The following is a 20369-nucleotide window of genomic DNA, read 5'->3' on the forward strand; positions in this document are numbered from 1 at the left end:
AGGATCATCACGGAAGAAGGGTGGAGAGATTATAAGAGTTAAAGGAGCAAGGTACTTTCTGGGAGATGGCATCTTTGGATATGGCAATGAAGCTGCACCTATAAAATTGTGACAACCTCAACAAGACCTACATAATGAAATCAGATGATAACTGTAGATGGAGGAAATTTCATAAGGCCTAACCCTTAGATGAAAAGCTATGAAAATCCCTCAAACAAACCCAAATCACTACTGAAACAGGAATCATTTGTTTTCCTCATGTATAAGCTCTCTGACAGGTTAACCAATCTGAAATAGTCCTAATCACATACACTTATGAGCAATGCTATGTGGATTCAGGTTTCACTCCCTGATTGAATAGTAATCATTTTTTTTAAAGGTCATGAATTTAGAAGAATGTGCAAGACATGTTGGAGAGGTGAGAGGGAGAAATAAAAATGTCAATACATTGCTCATATATAAAATTCTCATAAAATGAAATATTTAAATAAAAAAGAGAACTCAATGGTGAGTTACTCCAAACAAGTATGTTCAAAAAAGGTGTTGGAAAGACTGAAAGTTTCCCTCAATATATCCACAAAAGGCGTCAGCTTGTTGACAGCAGAGATGCTGGGTAAGGCTTGGGTGAAGTGGAGCCATTGCCCATGAGCTATGTAAATGTGGTAAGGTTGATACTGTCAGACAGTGTCCTCCGGTGCAAACCAGAAACAACAAGTAAAATAGAAGGTATATATGAGGGATAGCATGTGATTGAGACTATTTAGGAGATAATTAAAAGATAAAGGGAATGTCAGAGATGTTCAAGAGGATGGGCATTTAAGGAGTGAGGGATAGCTGTGTGGAAGGACTGAAAATGACCTTAAATTAGTTTGTTTTCTCTTACTCTGTTGTCACTCACCTTGTAAGTGCCTAGTTCCAAAGACCCTATTACTGTTACGCAGTCATTTAAAGACTGTATTTTACATATTTCATGTAGACCAAATTCTTTTTCCAAAAATTATGTTCTTTTAGCCTTTGTACACACAAACACTTTTAGTTTTTAATATACAGATGAACTGGCTTTGTGCCTTTAGTCAGAGAAAATAAGAGGAAAGGAAGAAAAGGAATAATACTACATTTCATAAATTAGATATACTATTGCTTGAATACCACAAGATGTGTGAGTATAGTTCAACAAAAAAATCCATAATATAAGACTATAAATTTAGGAATGGCTTCATATTTTTTTTTAAAGCCATTCACAAAGGATTCCTGTAAATATTTGGTGAAGGCTTCATACTGTACACCGAACATTAAAGAAATACACCTTATTTTCTTAAATCAGTCTGAGATCATAAAAACACTAACATTAGTTTAGAAGTTTTTTAAAAGCCAAGATGCCAGATTATGTACGCCTACTCTTGGACAGTTTTGTGACAGAAACAACAGTTTTAGCACAAAGGCAGAGGAAAGAGTTTTTGGTGTTGAGTCTGTCACAGCTCATCTCTATTATAGGTAGTCCCATAAAGACCTTCGAAATAAACTTATCTTTAAATACTGCCTTTTTGAGAAAAACTCATCCATTTGGTAGAACCATTTGCCATTACAATACAATCAGATCAATCATTTCCAGAGAATGAAAAAATATGTTTGTATTTCTAATAAACTGGAGTAAAGTCAAGGTTAATGAGAAAGAACCTAAGGTCTTCCAATGGAAGGTGTTCACTGTGAGGGTGCTGCTGTAGGTACGAAGGGTTGGTGGTTCTACGTATAGTGAAGTCAACTCTATGAAAAGGTAAAGTTTCAAAGGGAAAAATCATTACTAACCAGGGAATCAAAGCTGAATGTCTTAGCTCTGGAGACAAAAACCTTTCTTGGGCTAAACTCCATGTGCTTTCTAGTGAGGTGTTTCATGCTTCACAAGTCTACTCTCCAGGACTTTATTTTGGTGAGCAGCTTAAACTAAGAAGCACTATGTTACTGTGGAAATAGCTTGTCCTGCAGATTTGAATCTGATTGTTTTGACTTGTATGGAACACTGAGTTCTCGTTTTTCTGGTTTGCTCACTTTGCAGATTATCAACATTTAAAATCAATGTAAGGAGGAACAGCAGAGATCCAGGGACACAGGCCTGGTGAGACAGTGCTTAGAGTAGCTGGGGAGCAGAGTGGTCTGTGCCTAGCATTTGGAATGTGTGCCCCCCATTGATTCAGGGGAGCAGGAATTCTGCCTTAGGGTGTCTGTTTCCACAAGGCTGTCCCTGCATGCAGAACAGGCAATCAGGCCATCTGCCACCAGGAACAGTGGAGATCCAAGGACACAGGCCAGGTACAAGGAAGAGGTGAAAACCAATCATTGACAACAAGACCATGTATAAACACAGACAACAAGATGGCAAGAGGAAAGTAAAAAAAAACATACCCCAGGGAAACCAAGATATCCTAGCAACACCGGAACCCAGCTTTCCCATCACAGCAAACAGCAGAATGCCAAACACTCCAGAAAAAGAAGATTCAGACTGGAAATCATACCTCAAGATGATGATATAGATCCTTAAACAAAAACGGGAAGAAAAGCATAAAGAATTAGAAGCTTTTAAAGAGGAAACAAGAAAAACACTCAAAGAACTCAAAGAACTAGAGGAAAACAGAAACAAAAAGATGAAGGAGTGGAAAAAGGAATTTAAAACAGAAATAGACACAATAAAGAAAACACTAAAAGAGATAACCCTAGAGGTAGAAAACCTAAAAAAGAAATCAGGAGTCACAGATGCAAGCATTTCTAACAGACTACAAGAGATGGAAGAGAGAATCTCGGGGGCCGAAGACAACATTGAAAACATAGACAAAACAGTCAGAGAAGATGCAAAAACCAAAAAGCTCCTAACCCAAAATGTTCAGGAGATCCAGGACACAATGAGAAGACCAAACCTAAAGATAATAGGAATAGAAGAGGGAGAAGAATATCTACTAAGCGGCACAGTAAATATCTTCAACAAAATCATAGAAGAAAACTTCCTTACCCTTAAGAATGAGATGACCATGAGCATAAAAGAAGTCTACAGAACTCCAAATAGGTTGGACCAGAAAAGAAATACCTCCTGACACATAATAGTCAAAACACCAAGTGCCCAAAGCAAAGAAAGAATACTAAAATCAGTAAGGGAAAAAGGTCATGTAACATACAAAGGCAGACCAATCAGAATCACACCCGATTTCTCAACAGAGACTATGAAAGCTAGAAGAGCCAGGACAGACATCATGCAGACCATAAGAGAACACAAGTGCCAGCCCAAGCTGGTATACCCAGCAAAACTCTCAATCACCATAGATGGAGAGACGAAGATATTCCAGGACAACACTAAATTTATACAAGATCTGACCACAAATCCAGCACTACAATGAATTATAGGTGGAAAACCCAATACAATGAGGGGAACTATATCCTAGTAAAAATAAGAAAACTTCTAAGCAAGAAAACCAAAAGAAGAATGACACACAGGCACAATTCTATCTCCAAAAGCATAAATAGCAGGAAACAACAACCACTATTCCTTGATATCTGTTAACATAAGTAGACTCAATTCTCCAATAAAGAGATATAGACTATCAGACTGGATACATAAACAAAACCCAGCATTTTGCTGCATACAGGAAACTCATCTCAGAGACAAAGACAGACATTATCTCAGAGTAAAAGGTTGGGAAAAAAACTTCTAAGCAAACGGCCCCAAGAAGGAAGCTGGAGTGGCCATTCTAATATTGAATAAAGTAGATTTTCAACCAAAAGTTATCAAAAAAGGTAACGAATGACACTTTTTACTCATTACAGAGGAAATTTGTCCTTAACATATATGCTTTAAATACAAAATCACCTATATTCATAAAAGAAACCCTACTGAAGCTCAAAAAATACATTTCACCCCACACAATAATAGTGGGAGACCTCAATACCCCACTCTCACCAATGGACAGATCATGGAAACAGAAACTGAAGAAGGATACAGTAAAACTAGCAGAGGTTATGGATCAACTGGGATTAATAGTTACCTATAGAACATATCATCCTAAAACAAAAGAATACACCTTCTTCTCAGCACCTCACAGTACCATCTCGAAAATTGACCACATAATTGGTCACAAAATGAGCCTCAATAGATATAAGAAGAATTAAATACCTCCATGCATCCTTTCAGATTACCATGGTCTAAGGTGACCTTTAATAACAACAAAGACAACAAAAAGCCCATATTCACATGGAAACTAAACAATGCTCTATTAAATGATAGCAGGGTCAAAGAAGAAAGAAAGAAATTATGGATTTTCTAGAATTCAATGAAAACAAAAAAACAACATACCCATACCCATGGGATGCAATGAAAGCAGTAGTGAGAGGAAAACTCATAGCTCTGAGTGCTTCCAAAAAGAAACTGGAGAGGGCATACACTAGCAACTTGACAGCACAGTTGAAAGCTCTAGAACAAAAAGAAGCAGATACACCCAAGAGGAGTAGATGGCAAGAAATAATCAAACTTAGGGCAGAAATAGACCAAATAGAAACACAAAGAACCATTCAAAGAGTCAACAAAACCAAGAGATGGTTCTTTGAGAAAATTAACAAGATTGATAAACCCTTAGCCAGACTAACTAGAGGGCAAAGGGAGAGTATCCAAATTAACAAAATCAGAAAGAAAAGTGGAGACATAACAACTGAAACTGAGGAAATTCAAGAAATCACCAGATCCTACTATAAAAGCCTATACTCAACAAAGCTGGAAAATCTCCAAGAAATAGATGAATTCTCAGACAGATACCTGATACTAAAGTTAAACCAGGACCAGGTAAACCATCTAAATAATCCCATAATACCTAAAGAAATAGAGCAGTCATCAAAAGTCTCCAAACTAAATAAAAGCCCAGGTCCAGATGGGTTCAGTGCAGAATTTTATCAGATATTTATTGACAACCTAATACCAACACTCTCCAAACTATTCCACAAAATAGAATCAGATGGAATACTACCTAACTCATTTTTTTGAGGCTACAATAACTCTCATTCCTAAACCACACAAAGATCCTACAAGGAAAGAGAACTTCAGACCAATCTCACTTATGAACACTGATGCAAAAATACTCAACAAAATCTTTGCAAACTGAATCCAAGAACACATCAAAATGATCATTCACCATGATCAGGTAGGCTTCATTCCTGGGATGCAGGGATGGTTTAATATATGGAAATACATTAATGTAATCTACCATATAAACAAACTCAAAGAAAAAAAAAACCACATGGTCATCTCACTAGATGATGAGAAAGCATTTGACAAAATTCAATACCCCTTCATGTTAAAAGTTTTGGAAAAAAAAAAGGAATCCAAGGCCCATACCTAAACATAATAAAAACAATATACAAAAAAAAAAAAAAAAAAAAAAAAAAAGAAAAAGAAAAAAAAATCAATGTAAGTGAATCTTGAAACTGATTAAATCAAGTCAAATTCAGAGCCCTACCCTTTTGAGGCATGTATTCTTAACTCGGAATTACACTTTTGCCTGGACTTTTTCTTTTTTTGCATTGAGAGGTCTCCATTTGAGAAAGCAGAGGTTTTCCTGCCTTCAGGTCTAATTAGAGCAGATCAATAGTGGTAGAAATTTCATTTTATGTTAGGGATAGGTCAGAAGAAAATGAGTAAAAAACTATTTAAGTGAGTCTGTTCCACTAATCCTTTAATCCAGGTTTTACTTAGTGTAAACAGGATGGAAATTGCATTTCCCAGAATCACTTGCAACTAGTACCCTAGAAGTAGTTAGGATTTCACTAATTAAATTAATTTGTGTGAGATTTGCTGGTAGGTTACCCATGTTCCCTTGGATGGCCAGACACTAATCTGTATGCAAATAGTATTAATTGGGCTCAGTTAAAAGAGGACATGAAAATAGGAGATTGATATATTGGGAGTGATAATGAAAGGGCAGGAGTAGGAGATAGGGAATGGATATGATCAAAATACATCATATAACATGAAAATATCAGTAATAAAATATTTAAAATTGCTTACCATTCGCCTCATAGAAAAGATAGACCCAATTGAAAAATTTACCTTAAAATTGAGTAGTTATAAATAGAAACAATAGTAAAAAAGTTGAGTATGAGGAAAAGGAGATTGGCCTTGAGTACAACCATGAAGAGAAGTGATTCCTGTTTTCTGTTCACAGCTGGGTGAGCTTACAGAGGTTATCATACATGTGTTTATAACCACTTACTTTTACATGAAGAGAGATCAATATTTATATCAGAAGAGTTTTCTCCTCAGTGTTTTGTCCAGAGCAGCCTTCACTTCCTTATTCCTCAGGCTGTAGATCAGGGGGTTGAGCATGGGGATCACTGTGGTGTAGAACACAGAAGCTACATTCTCCTGGGCCAGGGAACTAGCTGTGGAAGGCTTTAAGTACATGAATGCAGTGGATCCATAGAACAAGCCCACAGCTGCAAAGTGGGAGCTGCAGGTGCTGAAGGCTTTGGACCTGCCCTCAGTGGAGCTAATTCGAAGGATGCTGGACAGGATGAATGCATAGGAAATGAGTACAGTTAAGCTAGTGACTATAATGTCGAACCCAGCCAAAAAGAAGACAGCCATCTCTACATCATAGGTACTAGAGCAAGAGAGCTTCATGAGAGGGAGGATGTCACAGAAGTAGTGGCTGATGAAGTCCTCACAATAGTTTAGTTTCAACATGAGGCCAGTCTCTATGGCTGAGCCAATGAGTCCTATGGCATAGACAAAAGCCACCAGCAGAGAGCAGAGGGCAGGAGACATGATGATGTTATAAAGCAAGGGGTGGCAGATGGCCACATAGCGATCATAGGCCATCACAGTAAGCATGTAGCACTCAGCAATGACAAAATACAGGAAGAAGTATAGCTGAGACATGCATCCCACATAAGAGATGATGTTTTTTGGGGATACAAAGTTGATGAGCATTTTAGGGGTGATGACAGAGGAGTAGCAGAGGTCCACAAGTGACAGGTTGCTGAGGAAGAAGTACATGGGGGTGTGAAGCTGTGTGTTGAGTCCAATCAAGGTGATCATGCCCAGGTTTCCTACCATGGTGACTATGTAGATGCCTAGGAAGAGGAGGAAGAGGGGTAGCTGGAGCTCTGGCCTGTTAGTTAGCCCCCCGAGGATGAACTCTGTCACTGTAGAGTAATTTTCTGCAGCCATGTGTCTGGGTGTGAATCCTGTGAGGTGGGAGAGAAGAAGTTTGTGAATGGCTGTTCTTGCCCTGCTTGGGGAGGCTGGTTTTCTGCATCTGGCACTTGCTGAGCCATCCTGGCTGTGTCACAAGAACCTTCTTTGTACTGTTGCTTCTTCCTGACAGAAGGAGCAGCCCTTAGGGTTTTAGAGGTTTTACAGCTTAGAAAGGACAAAGTCCTGTATTTATTACTGTTGTTTTGTCATATTTGATGAGCAGTTGCATACTGTATAGCCATCAAATATTTTCCAGCTAATTAAAACTATTATTTTTAGATCACAATACTAAAACATTGCCCCATTTATCACCATGTCAAATTATATATGTATTATATGTACATAGCATATGTTTCTAAGAAGCATGTGTTATTATTAGTAGTTGTGATTCATATTGAATTAAAGTCTCATATTTGATGTATTCTTTTCTTTCTCTCTTTTTTTAAAGGTATGTCTTGCTTAGTAGCATTGGTTATCCTTGAACTTGAGATACCTCTTCCTCTTCTTCCTGCTCACTGGGAGTGCATGCATGTGCAGCAGCCCTTGCACAGCATAGGATATTTTTATTAAGGTACAGCACAAATCTCACTATCTTAATTGTTTCTGATACAATTGTTAATTATTGACACCTTTGCAGTCTGTAATTGGCTCATTCTTTTACGAGCCACCCATAGTGTCAGTTTTATAAACAGAAATTTTTTGTAGTGAGTGTGATGTGGTGTGTGTATTTATGTGTGTGTGTGTGTGTGTGTGTGTGTGTGTGTGTGTACACAACTTGCAGAAGTTGGTTTTCTCCATCTTATGTCTTCTAGGGATCAAACTCAGGTTGCAATGTTTGATGAAAAGTGACTTTATCTACTGACTTACTTTTTCTTAATTATAAGAGAATCCTTAACATCTTTGGAATCTGCTTTGGGTATTAGAACATCTGCATTACATTGTAGGGTTTATATATTGAGTTAGTGATAGAAAGGTGCTTAACTAAAGTTACATAGTGACATATCAGATATTATTTTTATTTACTACAAAGCAATTTTAATCTAGATGACAACTAATTCAAAACATTACCCACCCCCTTTATGGAATCCTTGCTTCTAAATATGATAAGAAACATATTCATTAACTATTGGCAGAGATCAGAGTGCTTTAATTCAGAACAGAGTGAATTATTTAACCAGTGCAATGTAGATGGTAATATTATCTTGTAGAATGAGCCGAGGCAGCTAGACCTAAAATCTTTCACTTATACAATCTTCTTCTGCAGCTTTTTATTTTTGTCTTTTGTTTCCAAACCACCACAGATTTTTGAGACAAGACCTCAGTCCAAATCCCAGGCTGACCTTTAGCTTGTAATGATTCTCCTGCCATAGCTGGCCAAGTGCTGAAAGTGCAGATAGCAGTCATCAAGTAAGCTTGAATCTTCTAATAATATAAAAGACGAACTAGGACCACACATTTCATATGAGTTCCTATGGGTATTAACTATTATTATCAAGCTTTTAGAATCTCTATATTTTTTTTCTGAAGAAAGTACACTACATAGAACAAAGCATTTAAATTGAAGGTCAAAATATGGTCATAAATTGTCTGAACTAAAAATGAGAGCTCACAAGACAAGACATTTCCTCATATAGTTTTTAGGCATGTGGATAAATACCTTTCCTGAAGGCATATGAAACAGTGTCTCCTAGAAACTTCAGGCAATGTGTGGCTTCAACATTCAGTAAATTCTGGAAGTGTACAGATGTTCATCTGTCATGAAATTGACTTAAAGAGCCCAGTCCAGTCATGGAAAAAGAGATTGGGATAGGTGATATAATATGACTAAGAACTTGGGGTCTGTTTACTTATATATATGTGGATCATCTCCTGAGATGTAGTCACTCTAGAGACCATTGTTGCCTCTAAAGTAACAATTAGTTCTTGTTTTCTCTTGTTCTGTGAATCATGTCTTATTTCCCAAGTGTGTTAATTTTTCTTTCATCTGTAAAAGTCATTTTTCAGTTTCAGAAACTTAGAATATGATGAATGGGGGAATGAACAATTTAGTGCCAACAGGTGTTACCACCACCATTTTCCCTTCTAGTATTACCACCACCTCCACTGCCACCCACCACTGCCACTACTGCCACCACTGCCACCACTCACCCTTATCATCACCATTACTATGACCATTGTTACCACCTTTCCTACTGCTGTATCATCGTTGTCGTCATTTTCATCTCTATAGTGATTACCAGTAACATCATTCTCAGTGCCATGATGGTTACATATTGCCAGCTTTAGTCATCACGATGCATCATGAGCTAGCCTTGACATGCTTGCTTTAAAGAGTTTTGTTGCTACAAAATTTTGCCAAGTGAGGCAACTCAGGGCCAGAAAGACAAATGATACACATTATCTCTCAAATGCACGTTCTGGCTTCTTTGTTTTGCACATTTAACTTGGAGCAGAAGTGGAGGCCTGTTGCTAAAATTCCTTCCCAGGGAGAGAGTAACATCGTTGAAAACATCTGTACTCATCATGGCCAGAATATTGACATCAGTCTTAATTTTATTCAGCGCTCTCCAATTTCAATCACACTTATTTTGGTATTTATTTTTGTATTATCTTTTCAACAGAATAGGTTCTTGTATTTATTGTCACACTTACAATAAAAAGATATATCTTTATAAATTTAAAACAGTGATTTGGTTTTCTTATATCCTTCCCCTTTATAAATTCACTAGTGTGAACACATTTAATGTGACTCAATCCAACACAATTACTATGCTTTTTTGAAACTAGAATTTTATTTTTATGTTTTATATTTTTTACTATTATTTTAAATAGTATATGTGTCTGTGTTGGTATGCTCATATGAACACAAATACCTTTTGAGGTAAAGGCAACAAATTCTCTCTTGGAACTTTAGTTATAGGTTGAGTTATGTGCTGAGAATCACACTCAGGTGCTCCAGCAACAGCAGTGCGTATTCTTAACCAGGAAGCCATCCCTCCAGGCACTGATGGTTTCTGGACTTCTCAATTTGTCTTTGAACTTAATTATAGTAGTCTCTAATATCTTCCTTACCATCTGGTATGACAAGATGTGATTTATCACATTCTTTTCATTCTCCAGAGCTGAGTCATTCATTTCTCCAAGAATCTTGGTTCTTTCAGTAGGGAAATGACGCCCCAGGAATGTGAATCTGGTGCCAGAGAAGCTTATTGTTCCAGGTTTTTTTCTGACAGGAAGTCAGGACTATGGATTACTATCACTGTATAATCATTATTAATCTCATCTCTGTAGGTACCCCAGTGACTACCAGTAGCATCATTCTCAGTGCCATAGAGGTTATTATACATTGTCAGTTAATCTTGTTTTTCTGTATGTCTTTTTTTCTACACTTTCCCCTTATAGCCTTCTTAAATAAAAAGGAATTCTGGCTAGTTTAATAGAATATTTTTATTGTTCTTTCTGGAACAGTTTTCTTAAGCATGATGCTTCTTCTCAAAGTGTAACCTTGTGTCTCTTAAACATACTAAAGACAAAGCCAGAGGCACCAAAACCATCAGTATCTATGTATCTATGTATCTGTGTATCTATCTTCTGTGTATCTATCTATCTGTCAGTCTGTTTATCTATCTATCTATCTATCTATCTATCTATCTATCTATCTATCTATCTATCATCTATCCATTCATTTTTCATCTATTAATCATCTATCTGTCTGTCTCTGTCTCTCTGACTCTCTCTCTTCCTATTTATTTATCATCTTTTAATCTAAGACAGTGTTTCATGTATCGCAGGTGCCACAAAACTTGCTATGCTGCCTAGGATGACTTTGAACTCCTGTGTGTTCTGCCTTTTTCCCCTCAGTGCTGGGATCACAGATGTGTACCACCATGCCCAGTTTGTTTAGTGTTAGAAATAGAGTGTTAGGCTCTGTGTTTGATGGACAAGCACTTTACCTTTTTTTTTTTTTTTTTTTTTTTTTTTTTTTTTTTTTGGAAGAACAAGTGAACACTAAGGAAATGATGTAATTTAAGGTCATACCCAGTTTTTTTTTTTTTTTTTCTTGGCAGCTCAAGAACATAGTTATTCTGTTTTGTGCTCCACCACTGGCACCTACAAAACTTCACTTATTCTACAGTAATTTGTTAAACTGGGTATTTGTTGAGGTTATATATAGTACTCAAAAATATCTTTAAGGTTCCTATAATTATTCCTGTTTGTCACATGGCCATATTGGGTCATTGTGAAGCATGCTACACAAGCTCATATTCTGTGTTACTTCTGAAAGGCATTTTTAGATGTACATGTCATCAAATGCTTCTGTTGATCAATCTCCCTGCCTGTGTGTGGACATATTTTAGAATGCCCTCAACCCCTGAATTTTAATTACTGCCGCTTTAAATACTGTGTTTAGAGCAAGTTATAATTGCTCTACCTTTTAGATAAGCTCTGTATTAATAATTCTTAAGTATGTATCTTTTTCTTTTCTACCACACTGACTTTATGTTGCCATTCTCTTTCTGATATTTGCCTTTGAGACGTTTTGGCAGCACTTTATGGTCTTATCTAAAATTTATTTAATTGTCCTCTTCAATCTTATTTCTCATGTATGTCATATTTATGATTTTCTGAGCCTCAAACCTTAATCAAATTTGATTTGTGCCTTTCCCATCAATCTCTTTTTTTTTTTAACCATTGGGATATCAATATATATCAACTGCTTCATTACTGTGTCTCCTGAACCATTAACCTCTTTCTGTATATATTGCTGTGGGAAGTGTTCTGGCTGTTCTCCCTGTCTTCCCTTTTCTCTCTTTCAGCCTGTCCTGACATTACCGTCTATATAAAACACCATTGCTATTAAGAAAGACAGTTAAGATTGCTAGTATTATTTAATCAATTATTTTTGCCTTCTACGTTCTATAATCAGCACCATTTATTCACCCTTTGAGATATGATTATTATTAGTTTTAAGATTAGAGATTAGAGTTCAGAGAGAGGTTGAACAGCTCCTAAGGTCACATATTTGGCAATAGGCAAAGTCACTATTGTTACTGAAGTTAGTTCACATTTCGAATGCTTAGGAACATCAGAATCTATGATTTATCATTACTACCAATAATTTTGCTAGAATTACAGTCATAAACTTGACTGTCCCAGGCAAGGTGACAAGTGGTCACCTTATTGGCACTATGCTGTAATTCCTCTCTAGTGGTTGTACTCACTTAGATGGCAAAAGTTGAAGAATTAGCTCCTTTTAAAAATATTTTTCAAAAGCTAACATACCAATGTTAGGCTTCCTTATGCCATTTTTCAAATTTGTTTTTGTTAATCTCCCTATCCCATTCCCCATTCCTCTGCTTTTTCATCTTCCTCTCTACCTCAAGAAACTTCTCATCCATGTTGTCACATGCATTTTATTAACCATAATGACATCAACATCTTCTTTTCCTACCATGAATCCATTTCTAGCTTCATAATTTATATCTACACTCATACCCACCCACCAACTACCTACCTACCTACCTAGCTACCTACCTACCTACCTACCTACACACACACACACACACACACACACACACACACACACACACCTTAAAGCTAGGATATACATATGAAAGATAATATAAAGAAAATATTTTATTTTTCTAGGTCTAGGTTACCTTACATAATAAGATAATCTGCAAATTTATCTATTTTTCTGCAAATTTTGCTAAGTAAAACCACATTGTGTATTTATACCACACTTTGATTACCTATTGATGGACATTTAAAGGACTTTGTATTTTCTTGCTATTTTAAATAGGGTTTCAATAGATATGTAAGTAACTTTGCAGTAGAATGTAGAGTCCTTTAGTTATATGCCTTAGTCAGTATTCTATTGCTGTAAAGAAGCACCATGGCCATGGCACTCTTATGAAAGAAAACATTTACTTGGGACTTGCCCACAGTTTCAGAGGTTTGGTCCATTATCCTCATGGTAAGGAGCATGGTAGCTTGCAGGTAGACATGGTAGTTGAGAGTTTTATAGCCAGATCTGAAGGCAACAAGAAAAGAGAGTGGGGGGGGGGGAGGAGGAGAGGGAGAGGGAGGAGAGGGAGGAGAGGGAGGAGTGGGAGGAGAGGGAGATGAAAAAGGAGAGGGAAAGAGAGGATCTGGAGAGGAAGGAGAGGGAGGAGAGGAAGGAGTGGGAGGATAAGGAGAGAGAGAGTGAGGAGAGGGAGAGGAAGAAGGAGAAAGAGAGGGAGAGGAAGACCTTGGGACTTAGGCTTTTGAAACCTGAAAGCCCACCTCTAGTGATACACTTCTAACAAGGCCATGGCTACCATTCCTTTCAAGTAGTGGCACTCCCTAGTGACCAACAATTCAAATTTATGAGACTATGGGGGTTGTTCTTATTCGAACCACCACAGCATATGCTCAGAAGTGACATGTCTGGGTCATATGGTAGTTCTGCTTTTAGGTTTTTGAAGTCTCCACACTAATTTCCATAGAGGGTAGACCAATTTACATCCCACTAGCAGTGAACAGGGTTACTTCTTTTCTCTCATCCTCACCACTGTTTATGATAGCCATTCTGATTAGGGCAAGATGGAACGTTAAAGTAGTTTTATTTGAACTTCCCTGATGGATAAGGATACTGAAAGCCTTTACAATACTTACTGACTGGGATAGCAGGATGATTCAGCAGGCAAAGATGATTTCTATTAAGTTGGTAAACACAGACCAATCCCTCTGACCCACATGGTAGATGGAGAGACCAAGTTCTGAAAGTTGTCCTCTCCACATAGTGGCTGTGCTATGCATTTTTGTGCGTGTGCACACATCGAATAAATGTGATAAAAATATATTTACTGGTCATTTGTATTCCTTCTTTTGAGAAGTTTTGGTTTTCTGTGTGTTTAATTTTTTATAGTTATTTGCATATTCTATATATTAATACCTGGTTGTCTAAGCATCCTTGAACTTGGGCTGTCTTTATCTTACTAATAGGTACCCTGTCATTTTCTTGGGATATATTACATATTGCATATTACATAATATATATTATATGTTACATATTATATATTATACATTATACATTATATTATACACTATATAATTTATATTAATTTTGTCAATAATTTTATTATTATATTGCCTGCTGTTTAATGTTTGCAAATAGTTGCTTTGTGTTTTTTTGTTTTTTATTTTTAAATTTTATTTAATCCTCTTGTTTTAAACTCCAGATTTTATGCCCCTTCTGGTCCACCCTCTGACTGTTCCCCATTCCATACCTCCTCCTCACCCCCTGTCTTCGTGAGGATGTCCCACTCCCACAGGCCTTACCTCACCAGATCTCTGAATTCCCTGGGGCCTCCAGTCTCTTGAGGGTTCGGTGAATCTTCTCTGACTGAACCCAGTCCTGGCAGTCCTCTGCTGTATATGTGTTGGGGTCCTCATATCAGCTGCTATATGTGCCTGGTTGGTTATCCAGTGTCTGAGAGATCTCGGGGGTTCAGGTTAATTGAGACTGCTGGTCCTCCTACAGGGTTGCCCTCCTCAGCTTCTCCCAGCTTTTCTCTAATTCAACCCCAGAGGTCAGCAGCTTCTGTCTAATGGTCGGGTGTAAATACCTGCATCTGACCCTTTCAGCTGCTTGTTGGGTCTTTCATAGCGCACTCATGATAGGCACTTTTTGTGAGCGCTCCATAGCCTCAGTAATAGTGTCAGGCCTTGGGGCCTCACTTTGGGCTGGATCCCACTTTGGGCCTGTCGCTGAACTGCCTTTTCCTCAGGCTCTTCTCCATTTTTGTCCCCACAGTTCCTTCAGACAGGAACAATTATGGGTCAGAGTTTTGGGATGGCAACTCCTTTCTTGTTTTTATATTGCTTGTCCGCAGGGAAAGGAGTACACCAACTGTGCTATTGCATGTAATCTAAGGTCTGATTTTAAAAGCAGGCTGTGCATTTTTATTCTTTTTTACTTTTCATTTCAGTCCAACTAAAAGTCATGTGGGTTCATGGAGAAGGACAGGTCAGAAACAGAGACTTAAAGCAATCTGGCACCTCGCACAGCTATCTTTCCTTTTGTAGCCTGTGCTCTGTGTCTGCAAAGATGATAGTAGCTAATGATTGTGTGAATCCCTAAGTTGCTGGTTCTGAAAATATTTAGAAGTCCTTGAAAGATGTTATGGACATGTCCATACCCAGAGATTTTGACCGATGTTTCAGACTTTCTTTCTAGGACTCAGTTTAGGTATTTGTAGTGAGCAGTCAGGTTTGAAAACAGAGGGAAGCACAACCTCTCAAGACCCTTCAGGTCTCAACTTCCATGAGGCTTTGATGTTTGAGAAGACAGAGCATAGAGAAAAGATGGCAAAGGCAGAGGTTGGGAGTTGGGACTTGGAAGTAGGAGACAGAAAAAGAGAAAGAGGCAACTGGAAGGAGTGCTCAGAGAGAGTGGTGGAAGGCAGAGACAGTGTACAGTCACGGCATTGTGACTCGTTAGTAACTTAGATGAAGACTGCTTGAGCATACATATAGAGAAGACCTGCTACTCTGAGATTTTCTTTTCTTTTTATTAAATTATTAAACTTACTTAGAGGGGAGGGGAATAAGAATTCTTGTTGATTTCTGCTAAATTGCATTCCAGAATTAATATTAATCCCTGGAATGAATTAAAATCTGAATGAATCTTTCATTATGTTAAGGGATGACAGCTCTGCAAAGGTTTATCAATTGAGCTCATATCTATTGAAATTACTGGACATTATTCATTGCCTTATGTGTTTCAGTGGGACCTCTAAGGAAGTTGGTCTAATGGTTAGGATAAGGACTTTGAATTGGGTAGACTCAGATAAGACTGTGGGTTTTGAAACACACTGTATCTATGCAGAGATCCAGACTTTAACTACTGAAGCAAGAGCTGTAATAAGGAATGAATGGATGTTTCTCAAATTTTATTTTCTTTTATTATTTTGAGATTATAATATAATTACATTATTTTCTCTTTCGCTTTCCTCCCGCTAAAATCTCCCATATGCTTCTCCTTGCTCAAATTTTGTGACCTCCTTTTCATTAATTTTTGTACATCTATACATATATAATACTCTAAATACATAAGTACAAAATTAGACATGTTTCCAAATACTTTAGACCTTGACAGCTGGGACTCAGTTTAATGACACAGCATTGAGTACATTATGGGGTATTTAAGAAGTAGTGGTTGTTGTAATTTTACACTGTGTGTAATCATTAGCTGAAAGAAAAGTTGCTTCAAAGAGCCAACTTATAAATCATACAGGAAACAAACATTTTTGCTTCCTTTGGGAAGATAACTCTGAGGAAATGATCCCGAGGGAACCTCTGTCTTCATAATCAGGCCATTGAGATTGTGAACCAGCCTATGTCTGTTTATTCTCCTATTACCATAGGTCAGGACAGGAGCTGCCTTTTTCCTGGAAGCTCGAGGAACCATTGGGCCAATTAAAAGGTGTAAGTCAAGGTTGTCAGCAAAGAGAGAATTATAAGGGAAAACTAAGATTCTGAGCTTTGGCCAAGGAGAGAAGGCCCAATCTCTAAGCTGTTGTCTTCTATTCACCAGGTCTTTGTCTTGCTCAGAACACATCAAAAGAGAGATAGTAGGCAGAAACATCCCTGCTGCAAGTAAAGGAAGGTATGTGCCCCTCTGACCCTGAGCAGTCATGAAACAGATTCAGAATGCAGACTCTGTGTGGGACTCCGAGAGCTTCCCTCCTGCCTGAAGTCTAGAGGGTCTGTGACTCTGGGTAATAGCCTATTTATCTCATCTGTAAAGTGAGGATAGCAGTAGAGACTCATTCTTAGAGCCTTTTACAGTAACTCCTAAATAAGTGTTACCTCATAGTGTTTTAATTCACCCTGCATACAGTTGAGCTAAGAGATTGTGAGAAGCCTGGTTTCATCTATCTATCTATCTATCTATCTATCTATCTATCTATCTATCTATCTATCTATCTATCTATCTATCATATATCTATCTATCTATCTATCTATCTATCTATCTATCTATCTATTTATCTATTTACCTATCTATCTATCATCTATTAGTCTGAGAGGTACTATCATATCTCTGGTGGGATCTATTGTCAGGACTCACTCAAGGGAAGAGGCTCATGTTTCCAGCAACTTGCTCAGAGGCAGAAAAGGGGAAGGTATCACAAATGGACAAGCTTCAGAATTTAAGAGATACCCACTTTGATCAGTTTCTCTCTCTCTCTCTTCTTTTGTACTACCCTCTCTTCCTGCTATCTTCATTTCTTCCCCCCCTCTTATTTTCCAAAGACAGGATAGATTTGTGAGGATGGCAGTGATGTTTCCTTTTTTTCCACTGGTTCTCTTCTCTGCCACACAGGCCTCCCTCCTGAGAAGAATGACTGTCAAGAATTCCTCTGTGACAGAATTCATCCTCGCAGGCCTGACAGACCAGCCAGGACTCCGCATGCCCCTCTTCTTTCTCTTTCTAGGTTTCTACATGGTGACTGTATTGGGGAACCTGGGCTTGATCTCCCTGATAGTGCTGAACTCTCACCTGCACACCCCGATGTACTTCTTTCTCTTCAATCTTTCTGTAATAGATTTCTGTTATTCCTCCACTATCATCCCTAAAATGCTCAAGAGTTTTATCTCAAAGAACATCATCTCTCATTCAGGGTGCATGACACAGTTGTTTTTCTTCTGTTTCTTTGTTGTCTCCGAGTCCTTCATTCTGTCAGCCATGGCATATGACCGTTATGTTGCCATCTGTAACCCCCTGAGGTACACGGTCATCATGTCTCCCCAGGTGTATTTACTCCTTTTACTGGGAGTCTATGTGATGGGTTTCTCTGGGGCCATGGCCCATACAGGGAACTTAATGAATCTGGCCTTCTGTGCTGACAACCTTGTCAATCACTTCATATGTGACATCCTTCCCCTTCTTGAGCTCTCCTGCAACAGCACCTTCATAAATGAGCTGGTAATTTTTATTGTGGTGGCCTTTGACATCGGTGTGCCCATTGTCACCATCTTCATTTCTTATGCCCTCATTCTCTCTAGCGTTCTTCGCATGCATTCCACAGAGGGCAGGTCCAAGGCCTTCAGCACCTGCAGCTCCCACTTGATTGTGGTTTGTCTTTTCTTTGGTTCTGGGGCTTTCATGTACCTCAAGCCACCTTCCATTTTGCCCCTGGACCAAGGAAAAGTTTCTTCTTTGTTTTATATGATTGTGGTGCCCATGTTGAATCCTCTGATTTATAGCTTGAGAAATAAGGATGTCAAAGTTGCTTTGAGGAAAACCTTGGGTAAGGCAATATTTTCTTAAGAGAGGAGCAGTACCATGAGGGGCAGTGGTGTGATTGGCTAGTGAGCAGTATTCATATGGAAAGAGCTGTGCTTAGATAAGAAAATAAATGTTTCCATGAGGGGGTCCAAGGTCTGGTTATTTTATTTTCTTCTTTTACAAGAAGAAAAATTTCTGCCACTACAGAGAGAATGTAGGTATTCAAGAATCCTGAGCAATATCCAACCAAGAAACTATACTCAGCTAGGGCTTCAAATTCTTACAGTTGAACAAGATTTTAACAGAGCTCTGTTCTTCTTGACTCTTAATCTGCCTAAACTCTGTCAATCCTTATTTTTTAATAAAAAATGAATTTCTCTATCAAATATGCACAAATGTATAATTAACAGTCTTCTTCCTTCATTCATAATCTATTTTTATATAATTTACAGGCGATGAGCAAAATAGCAATTTTTGTATTGTTAGGATGGTCAGGGTTGAAAGCCTGTGTCTTAACATGCCAACCTTTGCCATTTGTCCAATATTTAATATTATATTTAACATTATGCATGTTTTTCAATGATTAAGAACCATTTATTTATAAAAGAAATTTATAAATTATTTATTCTTATTTAATAGATATTGAAGACACAGAAATATGTTTTATTCAAGAATATAAAACTATGTGTTATCAAAAATAATCTCAAGTTTATAAAGTTGAATATATGTGTTATTTGACTTTATGGTCTTTTCTTGCCATATTGTCCCTCCTTTAAGATTTCTTTTTTTATATTATTTATTTGTTTATTTATTTACTTTTCGAAGCAAAAGCAAGAGGTTCATTTTCAGGTACATCAGGGTCGACCCTCGATCAGTCCCTTGAGGTTAGTGACTCGAAAGCGACCCCAAATAGTTACTGCAGGAAGTTCTTATACTTTTAAGGGGCACAGATTACATCAGCAAGCTTATGAAACAAACGTATTGGCTAAACTTATTAACCTCTAAATCTATCAGATAGCAAGCATCACTCAGTACATTTTGAGAATTTTCTACTCAAAAATGTTCCTGTGGGTGGAGAATGGAACCTGGCTTAGCCTTGGCCTGATGTGCGTCAGTACAAGGCTGGCAAAAACCACTAGGATCCTTCATTTCCCCATTTTTCTTGGATAAACTTCAATTTTGGAGCTACTCCCAGGGGTCTCTGGTGACTAACTCATATTCTTCATGTCCTGTCCTCAGGGTCTCATATTGTTGGCACAGGATCATCAGCTGTACTGCACCTATTCTCTCTTTTATGAAGGTTATAAGCTTTTTCAATATGCAGGATCCAATAGTCAACAATAGCAGAACAATTAGGGTTTCTAACAAGGTGGGTATGAGGGTGGTTAGCCAAGGGGAGGAGTTAAACCAAGATTTGAACTAGCCCTGACTCTACTCTCTTTCTCCCTTCTATTTGGCTAGCCATTTTTTCACCTTGGCCATCATTGTGCAACCTGAGTCTCAAAGTTTTTTTTTTTTTTTTTTTTTTTTTTTTTTTTTTTTTTTTTTTTTTTCCCATCTCATTGTTTCTTTGTCTTTTTGAGTGAGTCTTATCATTATTGGATTCTAGGTGTTGTTTACACAGGGGATGTCCCAATACCCTTTGCCTCCCTGGAAGGGCCCCCCAGTCATATAATTTCTTTTTACTGTGATCAAGTTTCAAGAGGATGAGAGGTTCCAGTAGGTATCTCCTATAGTCTCACATCCCCAGGCGGCACAATAAATCTAGTCTGGACCCCTGCATTGGTGAACTTCTGCCCGGCTTCTTCCATCTCGAGGGCAAATATAAATGGGAGGGTCTCATGCAGGTGATACCTCTGAGCG

General features: G+C 37.9%; 2 protein-coding genes across 2 annotated transcripts; one reads left to right on the top strand and one right to left on the bottom strand.

Moving 5' to 3' along the window:
- Positions 1–6271: 6271 nt before the first annotated feature.
- Positions 6272–7201, bottom strand: LOC308431132 (olfactory receptor 8A1; the record flags this gene model as incomplete). The annotated part of the gene is made up of 1 exon (XM_080930494.1): positions 6272–7201. One exon carries the CDS (start codon positions 7199–7201, stop codon positions 6272–6274), a length of 930 nt encoding a protein of 309 aa, XP_080786620.1.
- A 10417-nt stretch (positions 7202–17618) lies between these two features.
- On the top strand, positions 17619–18548 carry LOC308431131 (olfactory receptor 8B12-like; the record flags this gene model as incomplete). The annotated part of the gene is made up of 1 exon (XM_080930493.1): positions 17619–18548. The coding sequence occupies one exon, from the start codon at positions 17619–17621 to the stop codon at positions 18546–18548; it is 930 nt and encodes a 309-aa protein (XP_080786619.1).
- Between the last annotated feature and the right edge of the window lie 1821 nt (positions 18549–20369).

The sequence above is a fragment of the Micromys minutus genome (genome assembly GCF_963924665.1).
Source record: "Micromys minutus genome assembly, chromosome: 16".
NCBI lineage: Eukaryota > Metazoa > Chordata > Mammalia > Rodentia > Muridae > Micromys > Micromys minutus.